General features: G+C 34.6%; 1 protein-coding gene across 5 annotated transcripts in view; it reads left to right on the top strand.

Moving 5' to 3' along the window:
- sptbn1 (spectrin, beta, non-erythrocytic 1) overlaps nt 1–23,472 on the top strand; it is a 104,228-nt gene that overhangs the window by 68,593 nt on the left and 12,163 nt on the right. For 3 of the 5 annotated variants that reach the window (XM_058791969.1, XM_058791968.1, XM_058791972.1), the window contains 16 exons: nt 700–1,002; nt 2,264–2,417; nt 4,050–4,920; nt 7,390–7,527; nt 8,841–9,597; nt 10,531–10,733; nt 10,823–10,913; nt 11,623–11,769; nt 12,893–13,156; nt 13,231–13,455; nt 13,526–13,615; nt 14,501–14,779; nt 15,510–15,640; nt 16,755–16,959; nt 19,867–20,241; nt 21,404–21,678. In XM_058791969.1, coding sequence (XP_058647952.1) covers nt 700–1,002; nt 2,264–2,417; nt 4,050–4,920; nt 7,390–7,527; nt 8,841–9,597; nt 10,531–10,733; nt 10,823–10,913; nt 11,623–11,769; nt 12,893–13,156; nt 13,231–13,455; nt 13,526–13,615; nt 14,501–14,779; nt 15,510–15,640; nt 16,755–16,959; nt 19,867–20,241; nt 21,404–21,678 — 4,508 coding nt within the window. The remainder of the gene's footprint in view (nt 1–699; nt 1,003–2,263; nt 2,418–4,049; nt 4,921–7,389; nt 7,528–8,840; nt 9,598–10,530; nt 10,734–10,822; nt 10,914–11,622; nt 11,770–12,892; nt 13,157–13,230; nt 13,456–13,525; nt 13,616–14,500; nt 14,780–15,509; nt 15,641–16,754; nt 16,960–19,866; nt 20,242–21,403; nt 21,679–23,472) is intronic. The other 2 variants (XM_058791971.1, XM_058791973.1) reach the window with 1 other exon arrangement.

The following is a 23,472-nucleotide window of genomic DNA, read 5'->3' as shown; positions in this document are numbered from 1 at the left end:
TACTTGTAATAAAAATATATTGAAAAAAATATATATTATTTTAAATAATATTTAAATAATAAATATTAAATATAAAAAAATATATTTAAGACATTTTCCATCTCTGAAAATCTCATAAAATTCAATGAATTCACACACACATAAAAAACAAAACAAATATATGACCCTGGACCACAAAACCAGTCATAAGTGTCAATTTTTCAAATTTGAGATTTATGCATCATCTGAAATCTGAATAAATAAGCTTTCCATTGATGTATGGTTTGTTAGGATCGGACAATATTTGGCTGAGATACAACTATTTGAAAATCTGGAATCTGAGGGTGCAAAAAAATCTAAATATTGAGAAAATCTCCTTTAAAGTTGTCCAAATAAAGTTCTTAGCAATGCATATTACTAATCAAAAATGAAGTTTTGATATATTTACGGTTGGAAAAGTACAAAATATCTTCATGGAACATGATCTTTACTTAATATCCTAATGATTTTTGACATAAAAGAAAAATGGATAATTTTGACCCATACAATGTATTTTTGGCTATTTCTACAAATATACCTCAGCGACTTAAGACTGGTTTTGTGCTGCAGGGTCAAATATACAGAAATTAATTGCAGGTCATACGAGGTTATTGTAAACTAGTAAAACAGTCATTTCTTTCTCATGTTTATTTTCTTAACATTCCCATTTCTTTTCTGCAGGACAATTTCGGATTCGACCTCCAGGCGGTCGAGGCAGCTACCAAAAAACACGAAGCCATCGAGACGGACATCGCGGCGTATGAGGAGCGCGTGCTGGCGGTGGTGGCCGTGGCCAGAGAGCTGGAGACGGAGAACTACCACGACATCAAGCGCATCGCCGCGCGCAAAGACAACGTGCTGCGTCTGTGGGAGTATCTGCTGGAGCTGCTCAAAGCACGCAGACAGCGGCTGGAGATGAACCTCGGCCTGCAGCGCGTCTTCCAGGAGATGCTCTACATCATGGACTGGATGGACGAGATGAAGGTGAGTGAGGAAGACGAGGATGGAGGAAGGAGAGGGAGCTGGTTGGGTTAAAAGCCAGAGGTTCAGATGAAAGCTAGAGAGATGCACAGAGAAATTAACTTTAAAAATAGATTCTAGCAATAGAAGTAGTTAAAAAATTTCCAGCTACATTTTTAATATATTTGAAGATATTATGATTGTGTTTTGGCTCTATATGTTTTGGGTCCTATAGATGCAGTTCTGTATTTGGAAAAATAATCATCATAATTTTGAAACTCATTTATTATTTTCCCTCAATATAAATAATTTTTATAAAAGGTTGCTCGACCTATTAAAAGCTTTTTGTTGTGTACATTTGTCATTTTTATTTTTAAATTTTTTCTTTATTTCTTTCTTTTATTTAGTTTACATACTAAAATAACTAAAACTGAAATAAAAATTAACGAGAACTATATGTGACCCTGGAGCACAAAACCAGTCTTAAGTCGCTGGGGTATATTTGTAGCAATAGCCAAAAATACATTTTATGGGTCAAAATTATCCACTTTTATTTTATGCCAAAAATCATTAGGATATTAAGTAAAGATCATGTTCCATGAAGATATTTTGTAAATTTCTTACCGTAAATATATAAAAACTTAATTTTTGATTAGTAATATGCATTGCTAAGAACTTCATTTGGACAACTTTAAAGGAGATTTTCTCAATATTTAGATTTTTTTGCATTTAGATTTAAATTGACACTTAAGACTGGTTTTGTGGTCCAGAGTCACATATAGACATAAAAAAACTAAGAAAATATACAAAAACACACAACACAATTACTAAAATTTAAACTAAAAATTACAATGAAAACAGAAAGCATAAGAATAAAAACTAATTCAGAATATTAATAAATACTATCTAGTATCTCAATTATACTAAAATAACACCAACAAACTCTCAAATTTGTATTTTTATTTTTTAAATGCTCCTCTGACCTATTAAAATCCCAGTAGACCCATATTACTGAAGCTTTAACCCATTTGATTGCATATTTCATTATGTTTAGAATATAACACGATGGTTATGCTTTTTTTATGTTACATTTATTAATTTAGCAGATGCTTTTATCCAAAGCGACTTACAAATGAGGAACATGACAATCAATGTATCATTAGAGCCGACAGAATTTGCGTCACACGGTGCCAAGCTTCAGTATAAGCTGAATTAGTACATTATGCCAATCTAAACGATGTAGTTGTAAGTTTGATGTCCTGATATGGTCTCCTGTCCTCCGCAGATGCTGCTGCTGTCTCAGGATTACGGGAAGCATTTGCTGGGAGTGGAGGATCTGCTGCAGAAGCACGCTCTGGTGGAGGCCGACATCGGCATACAGGCCGACCGCGTCAAAGCCGTCAACTCCAACGCACAGAAGTTTGCCGTGGATGAGGAGGGTAAGAAGAGCTCCTTAGTCTTTATTCCATCACAAACTGACTCTAGTTATTTCTGGATAATATTCATAGCAAAGAATCCATTCTTTCAGAATGACATGAAAGTATAAGGTGAGGAGACCAAGTTCAGTCTATTAGGGTAGAATCAGACTAGTTTTGTCCATGAGTCCATGATTCAGTTTTACAGGTGTTTTTATCATTTTTAGAGCTGGTCCAGATTGGGCTTTGCAAGGTTCCCACGTTCATGAAGAACCTGGAAATAACAGGGAGTTTTAAAACTCTGATTTGCAGGCCAGGAAAAGTCAAGGAAATGTAATAAATTTTAACAGTCGTGGAAAAGTCATGAACATTTTTATAGTGAATATAAATTTCTCTGGTTATGCTATAAATGAAGTCCAAACCTCATTTGAAGTGCAGGACTTTTTTTATTTTTTATTTGTGTGCACACATATATAAAATATAATTGTTTAAATTTCTGTGTTCCAAGATTGGTACCTGACATCAGTATACTATTATAGCATTTATTAATATTTTAAATTAGCTTTTATTTTTTATATTTATTTATTTAGTTTGTTTATATTTTAATATTTATTATGAATTACTATGTTATTACATATACATTTATATTATTATTTATACTATTTTGCCTTTGTTATTTGCATTGTTTTTTGTTTTTTTTTTTTTTTACTGCTTCAACATAAACTTATTTTATTTCAGTTAGTTGCCAATGTCTAATTTTCTTTCAGTTTTCATATCTAATATTTATATTTTATTTCAGCTTTATTTCAATTAACAAAAACCATTTTAGTAGTATTAGTTAACAATAAAGACACTGCCTGACATACACATCCCATACAGAAATGATTTTTATTCATTATATTGTATGTAACAACCATATATGCCAACAATGCATTTTTTTTCTTTTATATATGTGATTTTATTGAAGCAACATATTATTTTGTCACATACTATATATAAATAAAAAAGACATATGATTCATAATATTTTTGTTCTTTTATATGCACCTATTTAATATCAACATGTCCAAAAATGCATTACAGTACACATACATAAACGTACATATTTGTATAGACTAGATATATATGCTAATATGTGAAATTGTTCCAATTTCGAATAACTTTCGTATATGTTTTTACTTCATATGACAATATATTTAATGTATGGAAATGTAGTATATATATATATATATATATATATATATATTAGTATCCCCAGCGAACTTTATTAAATAATTTTACTCACTAGAGTAGCCATGGAAATTGACCGGTCAAAAAGGGGAATCCTTTTTCCAACAGCATATGGAATTGTTATTCAACAAAGTCACTGTACATAATAATAGTGAGCCAGCTTGTGAAGAATAAAAACTTCAGGTCTCCATCTGTTTCCCTATTTCCTTCTCTCTCAACTCTGCACTGAAAACAAAATTGGTATAGAAACAATTTTTACCCAGAAATTACACAAAAAAGGCAAAAGAGAAAACCCTGAAGAGTATTTTCATGCAACTTACTCCAGTGGTCTGTTTTATTCACAAGTTCCAAAAAATAATTTTTACAGTGTATTTATCTAGTGTTTCTTGCTTCTTTAATGGTTTCTATCTTCTCCGATTCGATGCAGGCTACAAACCCTGTGACCCTCAGGTCATCCGTGACCGCGTGGCCCACATGGAGTTCTGCTATCAGGAGCTGACCCAGCTGGCAGCCGAGCGCCGCGCCCGTCTGGAAGAGTCCCGCCGCCTGTGGAAGTTCTTCTGGGAGATGGCGGAGGAGGAGGGCTGGATTCGCGAGAAAGAGCAGATCCTGTCCTCAGACGACTGCGGCAAGGATCTGACGGGCGCCGTGCGTCTGCTGAGTCAACACCGTGCTCTGGAAGACGAGATGAGTGGCCGCGCCGGTCACCTCCAGCACACGGTGCGTGAAGGTCAAGCCATGGCCGACGCTGGGCACTTCGGCGAAGATAAGATTCGCGAACGGATCGCCGACGTTCAAGCGCAATGGGCCGCTCTGGAAGAGCTGGCTGCGGTGAGGAAAAAACGCTTGGAAGAGGCTTGCAGCCTTCACCAGTTCCAAGCCGACGCGGACGATGTCGACGCCTGGACTTTGGACGCGCTTCGAATCGTCTCCACCGCTGACGTCGGCCACGATGAATTCTCCACTCAAGCTTTGGTCAAGAAACACAAAGATGCCTCGGCCGAGGTCGCTAGTTATCGCCCGGTCATCGACGCTCTTCATGAACAGGCCCAGTCCTTGCCTCCAGAACAGGTGCAGACTGCCAATGTCAACGAGCGGCTGGCGGGCATCGAGGAGCGCTATAAGGAGGTCTCGGAGCTCACCAGGCTGAGGAAACAGGCCCTGCAGGACGCCTTGGCGCTCTATAAGATGTTCAGCGAGGCGAACGCGTGTGAGCTCTGGATTGACGAGAAGGAGCTGTGGCTCAACAGCATGGAGATCCCAGAGAAACTGGAGGACCTGGAGGTCATTCAGCACAGGTGAGAGGTCAAGTCTGGATCTTTGTGGTCACACTTATCCCAATTAGTTGAGATTTGTGGCATGTGGCAAATTTCCCTAATATTTTGAGCCATTCATTTGCGTAATTTTTAAATGTTTGATGTTGGCTTGAGAAAACCTAGCCAGACAGTTTCGAGGTAGTTTTAGATTTGAAGTAAGCCTATCTTTAAAAACTTGAATTTCAAACCAGTTTTCATTTTGAGCTAGTTTTAGAAGCTTGAAGCAGTTTTGCGTTTGAAGCCATTTTTAAAAGTTCAAGGTTTGAGTTTTACGTTTCTCATAAAGCTTGAATTGACCGTTCGCAAAGAGCTTGATTGGCAGGCGATCTGACCAATCGTAACGATGAATCCGCCATCTTGCCTGACAAACAGATCAGACAGGAGAGTAGATTAACTTCGGTGGACTTAAATTTGAAATATGTTGTGTATTGAAGTCTTTCCTCGGTTGAAATAAAATACCATCTGATGTTCATTCATGTTTATTTCGTGCTTTAAGTAAGTATGAAAAGACGATCGGTTCACGTGCCGCTTGAACTGAGGAGCTACAGCGATCTGTCAAGACACATTAAAGAGCCACAAAACGGTATTTATTGTTTGAATTTCTTGACAAATGACAAAATTTGAAAGCTGAGACCTGGTTTCATATCAGAAGTAGCCTGCTCTGTCTTGTCTGTCAGTGTGTTGTCAGTTTCCTCTTTGCTTTGCGATGTATTTTTCACTGCATGTGTAGTGTGAGAGAGACATGGCTTGTCGGATATAGCAACGGTAACTAAGGAGGGCGGGTTTTGGTCAATTTTGGGCCAATTTTGAAGCAGTTTTAAACTTGAAGTATTTTTACCATTTTTATTTTTAAAGCAGTTTGAAGTATTTTAAAGTCTGAAATAGTTTTAAAAGGTTTCAAGTTTGAAGAAGTTTATAAAGCTTGAAGTTTGAAGTAGGTTTAAGTTTGAATTAGTTTAAAAATTCAAGGTTTAAAGGTGTTTTAAGTTTGATGTAGTTTTATAAGTTTAAAGCCGTTTTAAATTTGAAGTATTTGTAAAAACCTGAATTTTAAAGCAGTTTTAAGTTTGAATTAGTTTGAAAAATTGTAAGTTTGAAGGTGTTTGACAGTTTTAAGTTTATAGCTATTTAATGTTTAATGTACAACTTTATTGTCCACCTGAGTGGAAAATTATCTTTGGCTCACCAACACAACAAGATTAATGACAACATACAAATAGAAAAAAATCACCATAACTAGTCACGTTACACACACAACACAAAGAAAAAAAAAAAGCAGTTTTAAGCTTAAGTAGTTTTAAAACCTTGAAGCAGTTTTAAGTTTGATTTAGTTTAAGAAGCTGGAAGTTTGAAGCTGTTTTAAGTTTAAAGTAGGCTAGTTTTAAATTTGAATTAGTTAAAAAAAATTCAAGGTTTGAAAGCATTTTAAGATCGACAGTTTTAAAAGTGTAAAGCTGTTTTTAATTTGAAGTATTTTTTAAAACTTGAATTTAAAGCAGTTTTTTAAGTTAAAAGTAGTTTTAAAAGCTTAAAGCAGTTTTAAATTTTTTAAGTTTAAATATGTGCATTTTGAACCAATTTTACATTTGAAGTAGCTTAAAAAAACGTACATTTTGAAACAGTTTTAAGTTTGAATTAGTTTTAAAAATTCAAGGTTTGAAGGAGTTTTACATTTTTAATTTGAAACAGTTTTAAAAGCTTGAAGCAGTTTTGAGTTTGAAAGTTTAAATTTGTGCATTCCGAACCAATTTTAAGTTTGAAGTAGCTTAAAAAGTTTTGAAGCAGTTTTAAGTTTAAAGCATTTTTAAGTTTGTGGCAGTTTAAAAAGCTTTAAAAGGTAGTGTCAAAAGTATGAAGCAGTTTTAAGTTTAACGTAAGTTAAAAAATAAAGATTTGAAGTATGGAGCAGTTTTAAGTTTGATGTAGTTTTTAAGTCCATGCAGCCACTAGGGCAGATAAACAGATTGCTGTCCGGTTGCGTGGCTATTCTGTGTGGTTGCAAGGGCATTGCTAGGCAGTTGCTGTGGTGTTCTGGGTTCTTGCAAGATGATTATTAGGGTGTTTTGTGTTGCTGTTAGAAGGTTTCTATGTGGTTTCTAGGGTGAAGTCTGAAGGTCTGAGACGAGTTTGGTGGATGTAGCTTAAAAGCTCTAGAAATATTTGTCTAAGAAAAAAATAATGACTTAAGTTTAAGAAGTAGAATTTTGGCTTTCTCAAGCCAACATATTTAGGAGCGTTTACCGTCACAGCTGTTCATGCTGAGTCCCGCCGCTGGAGAACAGCAGCACAAATGAACGTCTGAATGGTTCACTGTGGTCGATAACAGATTGAACTCACTCTGGTGTGGCTCCATTTCTCAAGGACAAATTGGCCCTTATTGTAAAACATGATTCTTCAGGACTGCTGTTCTTGATGATTGTGTGATTTAAAAATGTTTTTATTACCCTACAGGTTTGAGAGTCTGGAGCCAGAAATGAATAACCAGGCCTCACGCGTGGCTGTTGTCAATCAGATCGCCAGGCAGCTGATACACAACGGACACCCGAGCGAGAAAGACATCAAAGCCCAACAAGACAAACTCAACACCAGGCAAGTCATAGCATTCTGTGCTGGTGACAAATTTATTTATGTGTCCTGTGTAGAAAGTACAAACATCTGCTGAAAGTACTAGCATAGCTGGTCACCAGAACATGTTGCTGGATACTGGTCATGGGATACTGGTAGGGCTGCACGATTTGGTTGAAAAATCTCATTGTGATTTGTCTGATAAAAATTATGATTGTGATTTAAAATGCTAAAATTGGCAAAAATGTATATACATAATGTGTGTGTGTGTGTGTGTGTGTGTGTGTGTGTGTGTGTGTGTATACATTTATATGTGTGTGTGTGCTGTGTGTGTATATATAGAGAGAGAGAGAGAGAGAGAGAGCATTTAAGAAAAATAATATAGTAATAATAGTTTTATTTTAAATTACTTTTTGATAATTGCACTAAGCCAGTTTACTAAATAAAAATATTAAACAAATCTAATATTTCACTGTAAAATAAAAAAAGAGTATTTAAGAGAAATAATAATAATTTTATCTTAAATTACAATACAGTTTTTATTTGGAGGGGGTTATCTTAATTTCTTTATTTTCAATCCATCTATTCATTTTGATAATTGCACTAAGCTGTATTGCAATTTCAGTATAATAAATAAAAAATATTTTTTAAATTAGAAATATTACTATTGTAATATTTCACTGTAAAATAAAAAAAATTGAGTGTTTAAGAAAAGTAATAAAATAAAAATTATTAATTATTTTATTTCTGACTGTCTTAATTTATTTTCAAAACATATTTTTGATAATATCACTGAGACATTGTAATTTTGTTTTTAAATAAATATAAATAAAAATAAATTATATGAATAAAAACAAAATAAGAAATATTAAAATTTTAATATTTTACTGTAAAATAAAAAAATTAAGTATTTAAGAAAAATATAATAATAATAATTATTATTATTATTTTATTTTAAATGACAATAGTACTAATACTTTTTGGCGGTCTTAATTTCTTCATTTAAAAAAATTGATTTAAATTATTCATGCAGCCGTATATACTTTATATAGGTGTTTGGGTTTGCCCACTGGGCTTCTTGTACAAAATATATTCAAATCAAAATGTACTCTCAAAATATAACATTTTTTATCAGTTATCTGTTTCCTGGAAGTTGACTCTATGACCTTAGGATTACAAGCTCCTTTCTCTACTCATTGAACACAACTTTACTAGCTGAACCATCCAAGATTTCCTTCAATAGAGACATTGAGCATGTCTAAACTAGCTTTTAACCATCCTGGACCAGCTGTAGGCATGTAACACGTCATAAACTACAACCTGATGCTCATCCGCAGGTGGAGTCAGTTCCGCGACCTGGTGGACCAGAAGAAAGAGTCCCTCCACTCGGCTTTGGGTGTGCAGAACTACCACCTGGACTGTAACGAGACCAAATCCTGGATCCGCGAGAAGACCAAAGTCATCGAGTCCACCCAGGAGCTGGGCAACGACCTGACGGGCGTAATGGCCCTCCAGCGCAAGCTCACCGGCATGGAGCGCGATCTGGCCGCCATCGAAGCCAAACTGGGCGACCTCCGCGGCGAGGCGGAGCGCTTGGCCGGCGAACACCCCGACCAGGCCAAAGCCATCACGGGACGGCTGGCCGAGATCACCGCCGTTTGGGAGGAGATGAAGGATACCCTACGAAACCGTGAGGCATCTCTCGGGGAAGCCAGCAAGCTGCAGCAGTTCCTCCGAGAGCTGGACGATTTCCAGTCCTGGCTTTCCCGCACACAGACGGCCATCGCGTCCGAGGACATGCCCAACACGCTGGCCGAGGCCGAGAAGCTTCTGGCCCAGCACGAAGGCATCAAGAACGAGATTAACAACTACGAAGAGGACTACCAGAAGATGAGGGACATGGGCGAGATGGTGACGCAGGGGCAAACGGACGCTCAGTACATGTTCCTGAGACAGAGGCTCCAGGCTCTGGATACTGGATGGAACGAGCTTCATAAGATGTGGGAGAACCGGCAGAACCTCCTATCGCAGTCTCACGCCTATCAGATCTTCCTCAGAGACACCAAACAAGCCGAGGCCTTCCTCAACAATCAGGTAAGTTGGTTGAACACCAGTATACTCTTGAAAATAAAGTTTTTTTTTTTTAATGGCATTGATGGTTCCATGAAGAACCTTTAACATCCAAGATTCTTTAGATTCTTTAGTTGAAAAGGGTTCTTTAGTTTATTAAAATGTTCTTCACACTAAGAAAAAAAAAGGTTCTTTTCAGAACGGTTCACTGAAACCCAAAAATGGTTCTTCTATGCCTATGGCATCACTGTAAACAAAATAAGAAATATTACTATTTTAATTAAACATTTTAAATGTTTTAAATGACAATAATCTTTTTTTTTTTTTTTTTAATTTCTTAAGTCTTAATGTTTTCATTTTCAACCATTTTAATTATGATTGCACTAAGCCATATTGCGAAATCATTTACTAAATAAAATTTCAAAAACTTTTACTAAATAAAAATTTAACAAGTTTTCTAAAAACACTTAGCCATATTGTGGTTTTGTTTTACTAAATAAAAATGTTTGAAAAATAAGACATTTTATTAATGTAATATTTCACAGCAAAATAAAAAAATAAGTATTTAAGAAAAATAATAATAAAAATAATTTGCTACGATTTTTCCTCTCTTAATTTCTTAATTTTCAAACCATCTTTTTGATCATTTCACAAAGCCGTATTGCGATTTTAGTTTACTAAATAAACATTTTATTGAGACATTGTATTGTAATATTTCACTGTAAAATAAAAAATCAAGTATATAATAATAATCGTCATCATCATTTTATTTTAAATTACAACAATACAAATATTTTTCACACTAAGACAAAATGGTTCTTTTAAGAATTGTTCACTGAAAGGTTCTTTGAGGAACCAAAAATGGTTCTCATGTTTTTTTCATAGCTATGACAACCCCCTTTTGGACCCTTTATTTTTAAGCTTCATCTGAGTGGTTTATTCTCTATCTTTCTGTAGGAGTATGTTCTGGCTCATACCGAGATGCCCACCACCCTAGAAGGAGCAGAAGCTGCCATTAAGAAACAGGAGGACTTCATGACCACCATGGACGCCAATGAGGACAAGATCAACGGAGTGGTAGAGGCTGGAAGGAGACTGACCAGTGACGGAAACATCAATGCTGACCGCATCCAGGAGAGAGCAGCCTCCATCGATGACCGGTAACAAAGCACATGCAATTAAACAAGTCAAAGTGAACAGATAAAAACAGATAAAAGAGTCGGATTGACCTTCAAGCTTTAACCTGCAGGCATAAGAAGAACCGTGAGGCAGCCGTGGAGCTGCTCATGAGGCTGAAGGACAACAGAGACCTGCAGAAGTTCCTGCAGGACTGCCAGGAGGTGAGCTGACCCTGTTATTCTACTATCAGTCAGATGCTATTATAGTTTGAATTCATATTTTGAATAAGAGTTTACTTAATATTTTAATTTTCATTTTAGTTATTCTGTTGTGGGATTTTTCTTTTTTTTTTTTCTTTTTTTTTTTTTTTTAATATGTCTATTTTTTATTATTTTAATTATTAATTTTAGTTATTTTAGTAAAGCAAGTTAAACTAAATTAAAATGAGAAATGTTGCCTTGGCAACTAGCTGAAATTGTTTTTATATATTATTTTATTATTATTTTTTTTAATGGCTTTATTTTTAGTTAATTTTAATAACCCTGATATGATCTGCATGGTATTATTGTTCTTAATCATATTTTGAATAATTTTGAAGTATATATTTTCTATTTTAATTTTAATTACAGTTTAAGTAATTTTGTGGTTTGGATTTTTTGGTAATTTATTTATTTAATTATTATTATCATCTTTTTAAATAGTTCTGTATTTTTTTTTTTTGGTTTTTAGTTAGTTTAGTACATGAAGTGAAACTAAATTAAAATGAGAAATATTGCTGAAAACTACCTGAGACTTGAAAAAAAAAACGTTTTTTCAAGTATCGAAAATGTATTTTATATAGTTTCAGATTTAGTTAGATTCATGTGCTGAAAATAAGGCAGATCCAATAGAAACACATCTCACCTTGACTGTTTTGTGTCCTCTGCTCAGCTGTCCCTGTGGATCAATGAGAAGATGCTGACAGCGCAGGACATGTCCTACGATGAAGCTCGCAACCTGCACAGCAAATGGCTCAAACACCAGGCCTTCATGGCCGAACTGCAGTCCAACAAAGAATGGCTGGACAAAATTGAGAAGGTCAGTTATCGGTACATTTCATTTAATAGCGCTCAATTTACTTCTTAAATTGTGCTGGGTTTTGTGTGTGTGTGTGTGTGCGCAATGTTACCAGTGTTTGTTTTTGCGCCATTATTGTCATATTAGACAGAATCCATAATCCTGCCTTGAAAACATTATGCATTCAGTAATTCCTTAAAATGTTGTGTGTTATAGCATTAATATTTAGACAATATGCCTCATAAGTCATAATTTAATCAGGAAGGAAATTACATTGTTGTTTTGTGAGATATTGATTTTCTGACTTAATGTTTTTGTCTTGTTTTCCAGTACAGTATTAAATATGAATTTGAAAAGCAAAATTATGTTAGGTCTTGTTTTTTGGAAAAAAATATCAAAATTATGTTTGGAACAACAAATAATATCTGCCAATAGGGCAAAAAGATATGTAGATATTTGTACTGGAAAACAAGACTTTTATGATAAAGATATTGCGTAGCGATGCATGAAACCATCGGTCATCATATTGATTATCAGCTATATTAAAATTATGTTAAAAAAAATTATCAGCTGTTGGAATTAGTCTCTATATATTAAATAAGCGTGTTTATACCATAGCATAAAAAATAAAAAAAGGTGATTGTAACATTTTATATCACAATTCTGACTTTTTCTCGCAATTTTGAATTTATATCTCACAAAAGTCAGAATTGTGAGATTACAAGTCGCAATTATTTATTTATTTTTTCAATGGTGAGATGTAAATTCATATTGTAAATGTATTATTTACTGAATTGCAAGATGTAAATTATTCAGAATTGCTTTTTGTATTTTATTTATTTTTTTATTCCATGGCGAATTCCATACTATATTGACTTGTCCTCAATATAGTATCCCTGACAAATGTCACAAATAAAAGAAAGATTCCAGGGATTAAACTGTTTTGTATTTTTCTCATTTAAATTAAACCTTTTTCTTTTCTCCATTTTCTCCTCTTTTCTAGCTTGCTTCCTAATCTCGTTGTCTATTAAACCTGGCTGTTTGCTCTGTGACAAACCGTTCTAGATAAAAGCATCTGCTAAATGCATGAATGTAAATGTAATTTGGTTCCAGTTAATGTAATGTAATCTCTGTCTGTCTGCAGGAAGGGAAGCAGCTGGTCTCGGAGAAGCCGGAGACAGAAGCCGTAGTGAAGGAGAAGCTGGCGGCGCTGCAGAAGATGTGGACCGAGCTGGAAACCACGACTCAGACTAAAGCCCAATGTCTGTTTGACGCCAACAAGGCCGAGCTCTTCACGCAGAGCTGCGCCGATCTGGACAAATGGCTGGTGGGTCTGGAGGGTCAGATCCAATCGGACGACTACGGCAAAGATCTGACCAGCGTCAACATCCTGCTCAAGAAACAACAGGTTTGAGATGATCAGAGCTGACGGCTGTGCTCGTGCTCTGAAGGACGAGACTAACTCTTCTGCTTTGTGTCCAGATGCTGGAGAACCAGGTGGATGTGCGTCAGAGGGAGGTGGAGGAGCTTCAGTCTCAAGCTCATGTGTTGAGGCAGGAGGGAAAGGACACGGATGAGGTGGATGGACGCCGGAAGGAGGTGGAGCTGAAGTTTAAGGAGCTGCTGGACCCGTTGCAGAAACGGAAAGACTTCCTCATGGCCTCTCGTGAGATTCATCAGTTTAACCGCGACATGGAGGATGAGATTGTAAGTTTGGGTTCAAATGTGCGTGTGAATGTTGAGCCGTTCATGTGTTTAACTTCTTGTTTCTCCTCAGCTCTGGGTTGAGGAGCGGATGGCTCTCGCTACGTCAACAGACCATGGCCACAATTTACAGACTGTTCAGCTGCTTATCAAGAAGAACCAGGTAATGTATTATGAGTTCGTTTTTTTTTAATTACTATTTTAAAAAAAACACTAACTAGAGATGTTTTTGATCAGAGAGTCGTTCAGACTGACCTGAAAAATGACGTAAATGTGCCGTTTTGGATTATATATTTTTATTTGCAGTTTGGGGTCAGTAAGATTTTTTTTTTTTTTTTAAATGAATACGTTTATTCAGCAAGGATGCATTAAATTGATCAAGAGTGACAGTAAAGACATATATAATATTAAGGCTTGACTAAAACTGAAACTAAAATAAAGACAAAAAAAAAGTGTAACTGAAATAGTAACATTTCTCATTTTATTTGGTACTAAAAACAAAAAAACTACTAAAAACAACAACAAAGTTACTAAAACTTTAACTGAAATTAGAATGAAAATGGAAAATATACAAATAAAAACTGATTCAAAATGTTAATAAAAACTATAATAGTATCTCAATTATATTAAAATAACACTGATAAGGAATAAAATATATATATATATATATATTTTTTTTTACTTTTTATTCATCAAAGAATATATTTTCCCACAGAAATATGAAGCAGCACAACTGTAATCAACATTAATAATAATCAGAAATGTTTCTCGAGCAGCATATTGGAATGATTTCTGAAGATCATGTGACACTGAAGACTGGAGTAATGATGCTTAAAATTCAGCTGCGCATCACAGAAATAAATTACATTTTACTATATATTCAAATACAAAGCAGTTATTTTCATTTGTAATAATATTTCACAACATTAACAAACAAATGCAGCCTTGGTGAACATAAAAGCTTCTTTCAAAAACATTACAAATCTTACCAACCCCAAACTTTTATTGAATTAGGTGCACACTTACTCAAATGCACATTTATCCACAGACATTACAGAAGGAGATCCAGGGTCATCAGCCACGCTGTGACGACATATTCGAGCGCAGCCAGAGCATCCTGAAGGCCGACAGTCCCAATGTAGAGGCCATCCGAGCCCGTCTGTCCGACCTGCAGCAGCTCTGGAGCCTGATCATCCAGGAGACGGAGAAACGGCACACCAGACTCGAGGAGGCCCATAAGGCCCAGCAGTACTACTTTGACGCAGCTGAAGCCGAAGCCTGGATGAGCGAGCAGGAGCTCTACATGATGTCTGAAGAGAAGGCCAAGGTCTGTGATGTTCCCATGAATGAAATCTGTAAATGACAGATTAGTGGGTTCTGTAGATATTATTAATGTTAATGTGCATTGAGATGGTTTTATTTAATTTAATTCTGTTTTTGGGTTTTTCATGCACTGGTCAGTTTTGAGATTTTAATCTATGTTGCTTCCATAAATGTGTTTTATTTTAGACTAGTGAAAAGAAAACATGCAAAATACACATTTAAGTGTTTATTTTACTGTACTCCTATCTATTTTTGTTTGTAGATTTCAATTGCAATACATATCTTTAAAGTCACACTGATTTAAATAACATTTCATTTCTAAAAACATGATTGAAAATGTATTTTATTCTTGCTCGTTGACAGTATTTCCTGATTTATAGAGTGATTACAAAAAAAGAGATATTAAAAATCACTTAAGTAAAAATCTTTAACTCTAATATGTTAACAAAGCTGAAGCCAGAACCTGGCTTTACCCAGGGTTTGCTTCTGGAAATGTATGCAAATTAGTGTATATTTATAGTAGATAATGTCTGATTTTGCATATTTAAACAACATTTCAGAAAATCTGTAATACAAAATTCAACGTCTTAATGTATTATGATTAATTAACTGGGGAAATATAGTGATATCTGTTAGATCACCTGTAGTGTCCTGTTTAAAGCAAAATTATGTTCACTTTAGCAGTTAAATATTTACATGCTGCTTTTCTGAAATGTCGCCGTTGTTGTTCTCAGGATGAGCAGAGTTCAGTGGCCATGCTGAAGAAGCACCAGATCCTGGAGCAGGCGGTGGAGGACTATGCTGAAACCGTGCACCAGCTGTCCAAGACCAGCCGAGGCCTGGTGGCCGCCAACCACCCCGAGAGGTACAGAACACAGTTACACACTTAATCTGGATCTGGGTCTCATTTTGACAATCAATCTGATATTAACTTTAAAACTAAAAATCTAACATTGAGTTTGTTTTCTAAACATATTTCTAAATATGGATCTGATTTTGACTCTAAAATTGACTTTGGCTTTGATTCTAAATCTGATTGAGATTTTCTGCTTTTAAGACTCTAAAACTGACGTCGCTGACACTGATTTAAATGATTTTGAAATTGATTCTAAACCTGAATATGGTTCTGAAAATTTAAACCTGAATCTGATTTTGACTCTAAAACTAACTTTTTTTTTTTTTTTTTTTTAATTTTGATTGTAAATCTGAATCTAAATCTGCTTTTTACTATAATGCTGATTTGAATATACTGGATTTTAAAATGAATCCTATTTGATTCTGGATCTGAATCTGATTTTGACTCTAAAACTAATTTTGACTTTCATTTTTAATCTAAATCGGTTTATGACTATAATGCTGACTTGAATCGACTGGATTTAAATCTTAATCCTATTGATTTTGGCTCTGAAACTTTGATCCTAAATCTGGATTTGAATCTGATTTTGACTCTAAAACAAACTTTGACTTTAATTTTTTTTAATCTGCTTTTGACTGTAATGCTGAAACTGACTTTGGTTCTAAATCTGGATTTGAATCTTAATTTGATTTGATTCTGTCTCTGAAACTGAGTTTGATTTTGATTCTTAATCTGAATCTGATTTGATTCTAAATCTGGATTTGAATATTTATCGGAATATTTGGATTCTAAAACTAAACTTGATTCTAATCTGATTTTGACTCAAAAACTGACCCTGACTTTGATTCTTAATCTGGATTCAAACCTAATATGATTCTGATTCTAAATATGGATTTGAACTTTAAACTGATTTAATTCTTGCTCTTAAACCGGCTTTGATTCTAAACCTAGATCTGATTCTAACATTGATGTGGAATTTGAATTGATCTGAATTAAATGTGCATGTTCGTATTTCAAATCAGATCTTAATCTTTGCACCTCTGTCCTGATTAACATCTTATGCTGAACATCTCTGAATGTGATCTTGAAATCCAGCCTGACTTCTGATGTGTCTGTGCTGTAGTGAGAGGATCGGCATGCGTCAGTCACAGGTGGATAAGCTGTACGCCGGACTGAAGGACCTATCAGAGGAGAGGAGAGGCAAACTGGAGGAGCGCTTCCGCCTCTTCCAGCTCAACCGGGAGGTGGATGATCTGGAGCAGTGGATCGCCGAGAGAGAGGTGGTGGCTGGATCTCATGAGCTCGGACAAGACTACGAACACGTCACTGTGAGTGCAAAAGACGAATTCTAACACACATAATGTCAAAATTTTAATTTCAGTGTTAAGGTCCTTGCACACCGAGTCCGAAATTTTTATTTTCTTTTTTTTTTTTTTTTCGTATTCGTCATCCTTTCCTATCAAAACACTTGCTACGGATGCGAAAACGCAGAAAATTTAACCTGATCCAAATTTTTTTATGACAGACGAAAGTTTCGGAGGCAGCGTGTAAACGTGATTGACACAGCGTGAGGTCGTATTTATTTTTTAACCTGCGAAAATTTCGGAAGAGAATTTCGGACTCAGTGTGCAATAACCTTTAGGGTTAGTCTACAGTCATTGGGACTGTGTGATAAAGCTAAAATAATATCTTTTTCATTCTTTCAGTCTTTTTACTCTCAATATTAATGCATTTGCTCTGCAGTGGCTTAAAATGTGATTTAAAAAATCAGTATATTAATTAAATTAATTTGTCAACTTTTTAAGTACAAGAAAATAATGTATAGTAATAAACATGGATCGCGGAAGCAGGGGGGCCGCCCGGGCCTGGGCCCGGGTAACTTTTGAGGTCTGGTACAAATTATGACACACAAAAATAAATAGGCTACAGGCTCATATGGATTACTCATTAAAAGATCGCGATCTCGATTCAAACACACTCAATCTTATTGCTATGTCGATGAGACCATGTCTATTAAAGCATTAAAATCACAATCGGAATATTTAAACCTGCTTTCGCGCAGCCGCTGATCCAGAGAGAGCAGCTCATCATAAACTTTTGAAACAGCTTTACAAACAGTCTACTCAACATTAAATAATAATGAAAGTATTGGGATAAAAGTTTATAGTCCGGATACAGACTCTGATGTTGCGGCAGCCGCGTTCAAAATGAGAAACTGACCTTTGGAACTGATGTTACGCTTCAAATGATTGTAATGGTGCTCCAGAACCCCTAAAAAGACCAAAGCACCCCCATAGTTTAAGAAAGATTAAATAATACAAAAACATTTGTCTACTTACACATGCATAACTTGTGCAATGGAATACTAAGTGACGTGATTTGCAGTCGCACATTTCGTAATGTCACAGCATTTTATTATTATTTTAAATGGATCGGTTCCTTGTGCCAAGTAGGCTAGGCCAGCCCCCGACTATGGACTTTTCTAGTAAACTAGTCGAACGTTTATATTAAATAGATTAATATAATAACCTACTAAACCATCTTTTAATAAGCATTTAGGCGTATTATAGCCTACATTCCATGCTCAAGCGCGCACATAAAGCTTGCTGCAAAGCACCAGCAAAAATAGCTAATAATTATGAAAAAGAAGACATTTTAATTATTTATAACTAAACTAGCGCTTTCTCAGTTAGTGTCGGCTGCAGACGCCGGCGCTGACTCTCCATCTCCACAGCAGGCTAATGGACGTGCACATTTTCATACGGACTACATAATTAGAGAAGATTAGTTTTTTTATTTGAATTAGTTCGTAGTAGACATTTCAAGCTTTTTATAGATTTGTTTCAGTTTAGTTTATGTCTGTGAGCCGGTTCATTGTTGAGACGCGCTCCATCCACAGAGACTGCATGAGACGACAGAAAGCACATCCAAAAATTAATAAGTATTTTAAGTTCTTTCCGTAGGAAAAATAAAAAATAAATAAGGTTGCGCGGGCGCCCCCATGTCATAAATTAAGCGTGATAATAGGCCTACTCCTACTCCTCATAAATACTTGAAATGCACCTACAGCGATTTTATTATTAATATAATAATAATAACCTGTTTTGGTTATATTTACTATTGCTCAGATCCCCCTGTCATTGATCTAGCATCCCCTGAGCACCTGGCGCCGCCCCGATTATAAATGTTACGTTATGCCAGAAGGTAGCGAACAGTGACTGTTAAAATGTATCTGATGTCTAATTCATTCAGTCAAGAGATGCATTCAAAAACGAAACAAGTTCATATATTTCAAATAAGATTTTACACTCATTTAAATAAAACATTTTGTAAGAAACCTAAGTGAATTAGCCTACATATTATTTTGTATTTGTCTAATGTTTTGCTTCAGAATCTTGGGAGAACCGTGATCTCTATTCTAAAAATCAATTATCCAGAGTCTTAATAAAATAGGCTAATATCTGGCATCTAATACTAACTGTTTCTAATATTAAAATGTAGACTAGGATGTAAAATGTGCAATCTTACACACTTTATTTTGTACAATAACAAGGATTTGGTACATGTATAATGCATTATAATGCCACTTCTAATCCATCGTGCCAGTGTACGAAGAACACCCCCTCTTTTGGTACGTTCCGCAATCCATGGTAATAAATATCTATTAAAAATATATTCTAATAAAATGAATGCATTAAAAATTATTTGAACAATCATGCAGTTACAATAAATAAATATATATATTTTTTTACTTTTAAAATAAAAAATAAATAAATAAAATGTCAAAAGCTGTATTTCAGTTTTTTAGTATATAGCTAATATTCTATCTTATATGTAAGTATTCAAACTCAAACCCAATTCATTTAATCAGGCCTAACTGATTCATTTATGGAGGAAATGTTTAATGAGCAGATCAGATTTATTGTATTCTCCCCACCAGAAATTAAACAAAGCTTTTATTATTGATAAATAATACAAACATTTGTCACCCTGACAAACATATTCAGTCTGATTATTAATTATTAATAATAAATATAAAAAATAATTGTTCTGAAAATATAATTATGCATTTATTTAAAAAATGCTGATATAATATAATGATCAAAAATCAGTTTGGGTAAACATTACTTAACCTAATTAATATTCATGACCAGTTGTGCAGCATCTAAATGAAGGTATATTTTGTAAATATACAAAATTTGATCATATAATAAATACATGTTCCTCTCCCGCAGATGTTGCAGGAGCGTTTCCGTGAATTCGCTCGCGACACAGGAAACATCGGCCAGGAGCGCGTGGACGGTGTGAACCGCATGGCGGACGAACTCATAAACGCGGGGCACACTGACGCAGCGACTGTGGCCGAGTGGAAGGACGGTCTGAACGAGGCCTGGGCCGATCTGCTGGAGCTCATTGACACACGCACGCAGATTCTTGCTGCATCCTACGAGCTGCACAAGTTCTACCACGACGCCAAGGAGATTCTGGGACGCATCCTGGACAAGCATAAGAAGCTTCCAGAAGAGCTGGGCCGAGACCAGAACACGGTGGAGACCTTGCAGAGGATGCACACCACGTTTGAACACGACATTCAAGCTCTAGGGACACAGGTGCGGCGCTCAGATCCAGAAACACACACATATTAATACACTAAAGTCATTTGGATAGATTGAATAACATTAAAAATATATATTTGTGTGTGTGTCAAAAATTATATTTATATTAATGTTATAAAATATTAATATTGGACAACATCTCAATATTTAAGTAAGTTTTTTTAGTTTCATTTCAGAATATAGATCAAATTATTTTGTCACTGTTCTGAAAACAAGTACAATTATTTAAGTACAAAAAATGTCTGTATAATAAATACATATATAAATCAGAAAATAAATGTGTTGTAAAATATAAATATATTTAAAAATTAAAAAATGTATGCTGATATATATATATATATATAAATATATCGTATATAGTTTAGAATAATAAAGATTTTAATGTATTTTATGCTTATCAAGGCTGCATTTATTTGATCAACTATCGTTGAAAATAAATTAAATGTTAAAATATATTATAATAGAAAATCATTTTTAAATAGTAATAATATTTTGCAAACTTACTGTTGTTAATGTATTTTTGATCTATTTTTGACTTTCAAAACCATAGAAACAAAATTATTCTCAAGTTTTATAAATTACACACAAACAAATATAATTTGTTAATAACAGAATTGATAGATATTTATATAAATATTTAATATTAAATATTATATATATATATATAATTATAAATTAAAATAATCAAAATTTATATTTAAATAAATAATATAATATTTTAAATAATACAAAAATAATGTTACTGTTTTATAAATTAAATAGATTTATTAAATATATACTTTATATTTAAATATAATTTATATTTAAAAAATTGTCTACAACGAATAGCATAAAAATCTGATTGGTCGAGAAGTTGGACATGCTCTCCTCAGTAAAGTCCTTTCTCAAATGACACTATATGGATTCGTCCCGCAGCTTTTGTCTGTGCCTCATTAACCTCTGAAGGTGAACATCCTGTGTAACGAGACTAATATTGCACAACAAAGAAGTAAATTAATCTGTTTTATTGGCTAAATGCACTGTCCAAAACTCTTCACTTACTTAATGGATCTTAAAATTTGATGTCTCTCACAATTTGTGCATTTCATCAAATGCTCACTGAAGTCTGCTGCATGGAGGTGTTTCACTCAGCGCTGCCCTCTGCTGGTGTGCTCAGGTCAGGCAGCTGCAGGACGACGCCGTGCGCCTGCAGTCAGCGTATGCTGGAGACAAAGCGGACGACATCCAGCGGCGTGAGGGCGAGGTGCTGGAGGCCTGGAGGAGTCTGCTGGAGGCCTGCGAGGGCCGAAGGGCCCGACTGCTGGATACTGGAGACAAGTTCCGCTTCTTCAGTATGGTGCGCGACCTCATGCTCTGGATGGAGGACGTCATCCGCCTCATCGAGACGCAGGAGAAGCCCAGGTGTGTGATTCTGACCTGCCTACGCTCTAGGTAGGAGACAGTATTGCTGTACCTGCACTTTAGTTAAATGTGACAGCCTCATTTTTGTGGGTGACTTTGAAATAGAAATGGCTCATAAAGAGACCAAATAAATAGTTATAGTTTATTTTTTCACTGCTAAAATGTCAAAAGTTGTATTTCATCATTAGTGTTATATTGCTAAAATGATGTCTCAGGTTTTATCATCCTTTTTTCATCTCTTTGAAGTCTTAAAATAGGATTTTTTATAAATGTATTGAGTATATAGATTAAATTAGAGTCAACTTTATTGTTGTGCAGAATAAAAATTAGGTACAAAAAATGTATATAATAAATATTATAATAATGCATATATTCTTTTTTATTTTTATTTTGACGTAGCAGCATAGAGAACAGCACATTATTTCAAAACAAATGTAGTTACAATTTTCTCTGCCATTCAATTTTTCTTTTTTTTAAACATAATATAAACAAATTAACAAACAAAATCAAATTAAATTAAATAATATTAATAATGCATATATTCTAAAATATAAAATGAATATATTCAAAAAATAATGTAAAAATAATGCTAATATAATCAGTCAATAAAAAATAAAAAAATACTATTAAAAGCATTTTTTAAAAGTAAATACATTTCAGTGTTAGGTGACACTTTGATGTATATTTTTTAAATTAATAATTTTCATACTGTTAAAATTATAATAAAATAAAATATCAAAATCTGTATTTCAGTTTTAGTCTCAATTAAATTTTAGGTTTAGTTTAATAATTAGGACTGGGTGATATTAGGGTTGTTGAAATTAATCGTTGCATCGATGCATCGCGATGCGGACGTGCATGATTCTGCATCGATGCAGTAATAGACCATAATCGATTATAGCATATGACGTCATTCACATATGCGACCCTGGACCACAAAACCAGTCATAAGGGTCAATTTTTCAAAATTGAGATTTAAACATAATCTGAAAGCTGAATAAATAAGCTTTCCATTGATGTATGGTTTGTTATGTTCGGCCAATACTTGGCTGAGATACAGCTATTTGAAAATCTGGAATCTGAGGGTGCAAAAAAATCTAAATATTAAGAAAATCGCCTTTAAAGTTGTCCAAATGAAGTTTTTAGCAATGCATATTACTAATCAAAAATTAAGTTTTGATATATTTACAGTAGGAAATTTACTAAATATCTTCATGAAACATGATCTTTACTTAATATCCTAATGATTTTTGGCATTAAAAAAATCTATAATTTTGACCCATACAATGTATTTTTGGCTATTGCTACGAATATACCCCAGCGACTTAAGACTGGTTTTGTGCTCCAGGGTCACATATGCGCTTGTCACGCGAGTATTTAAAATGCACTCTCTATTTTAAAATCTGAGCTTAGCTTTTTCCCGCATATGGCACGTGTGTGCGCTAGAGACTTCATTGCACAGAATATGCACTGAGACATGCACATTGCTTGACAGTGCTTACTCTCGCTATTATTTTAGTCTTTTACTTTAGATATGCTTTCATTTCTTTCATTTCATTTGTACTTCTCACTCCACTACATTTCTATCAAGGTCCTCGAAAGTAGAAAGTCGTTACTATGTAGCAGCTTTGAAAGTCAGTGGGTGATTTTTTTTTTTCTTCTCCAAAACGTGACTTTCTTTTTTTCAGGCGGTTTATCAGCAATCACTCTTGTAGGGCTACATGAAGTGATTTCCCAGCATTTGTGTGAACACTGACCAGTTGCAAATGTGATATTTATTTACAACAATTCAATAATAAAAAAGTTAATAATGTGGTATATATT

The sequence above is a fragment of the Onychostoma macrolepis genome, chromosome 11, assembly GCF_012432095.1.
Source record: "Onychostoma macrolepis isolate SWU-2019 chromosome 11, ASM1243209v1, whole genome shotgun sequence".
NCBI lineage: Eukaryota > Metazoa > Chordata > Actinopteri > Cypriniformes > Cyprinidae > Onychostoma > Onychostoma macrolepis.
Note: the sequence above shows the minus strand (reverse complement) of the source record. Positions and strands in the feature narration are given on the sequence as shown.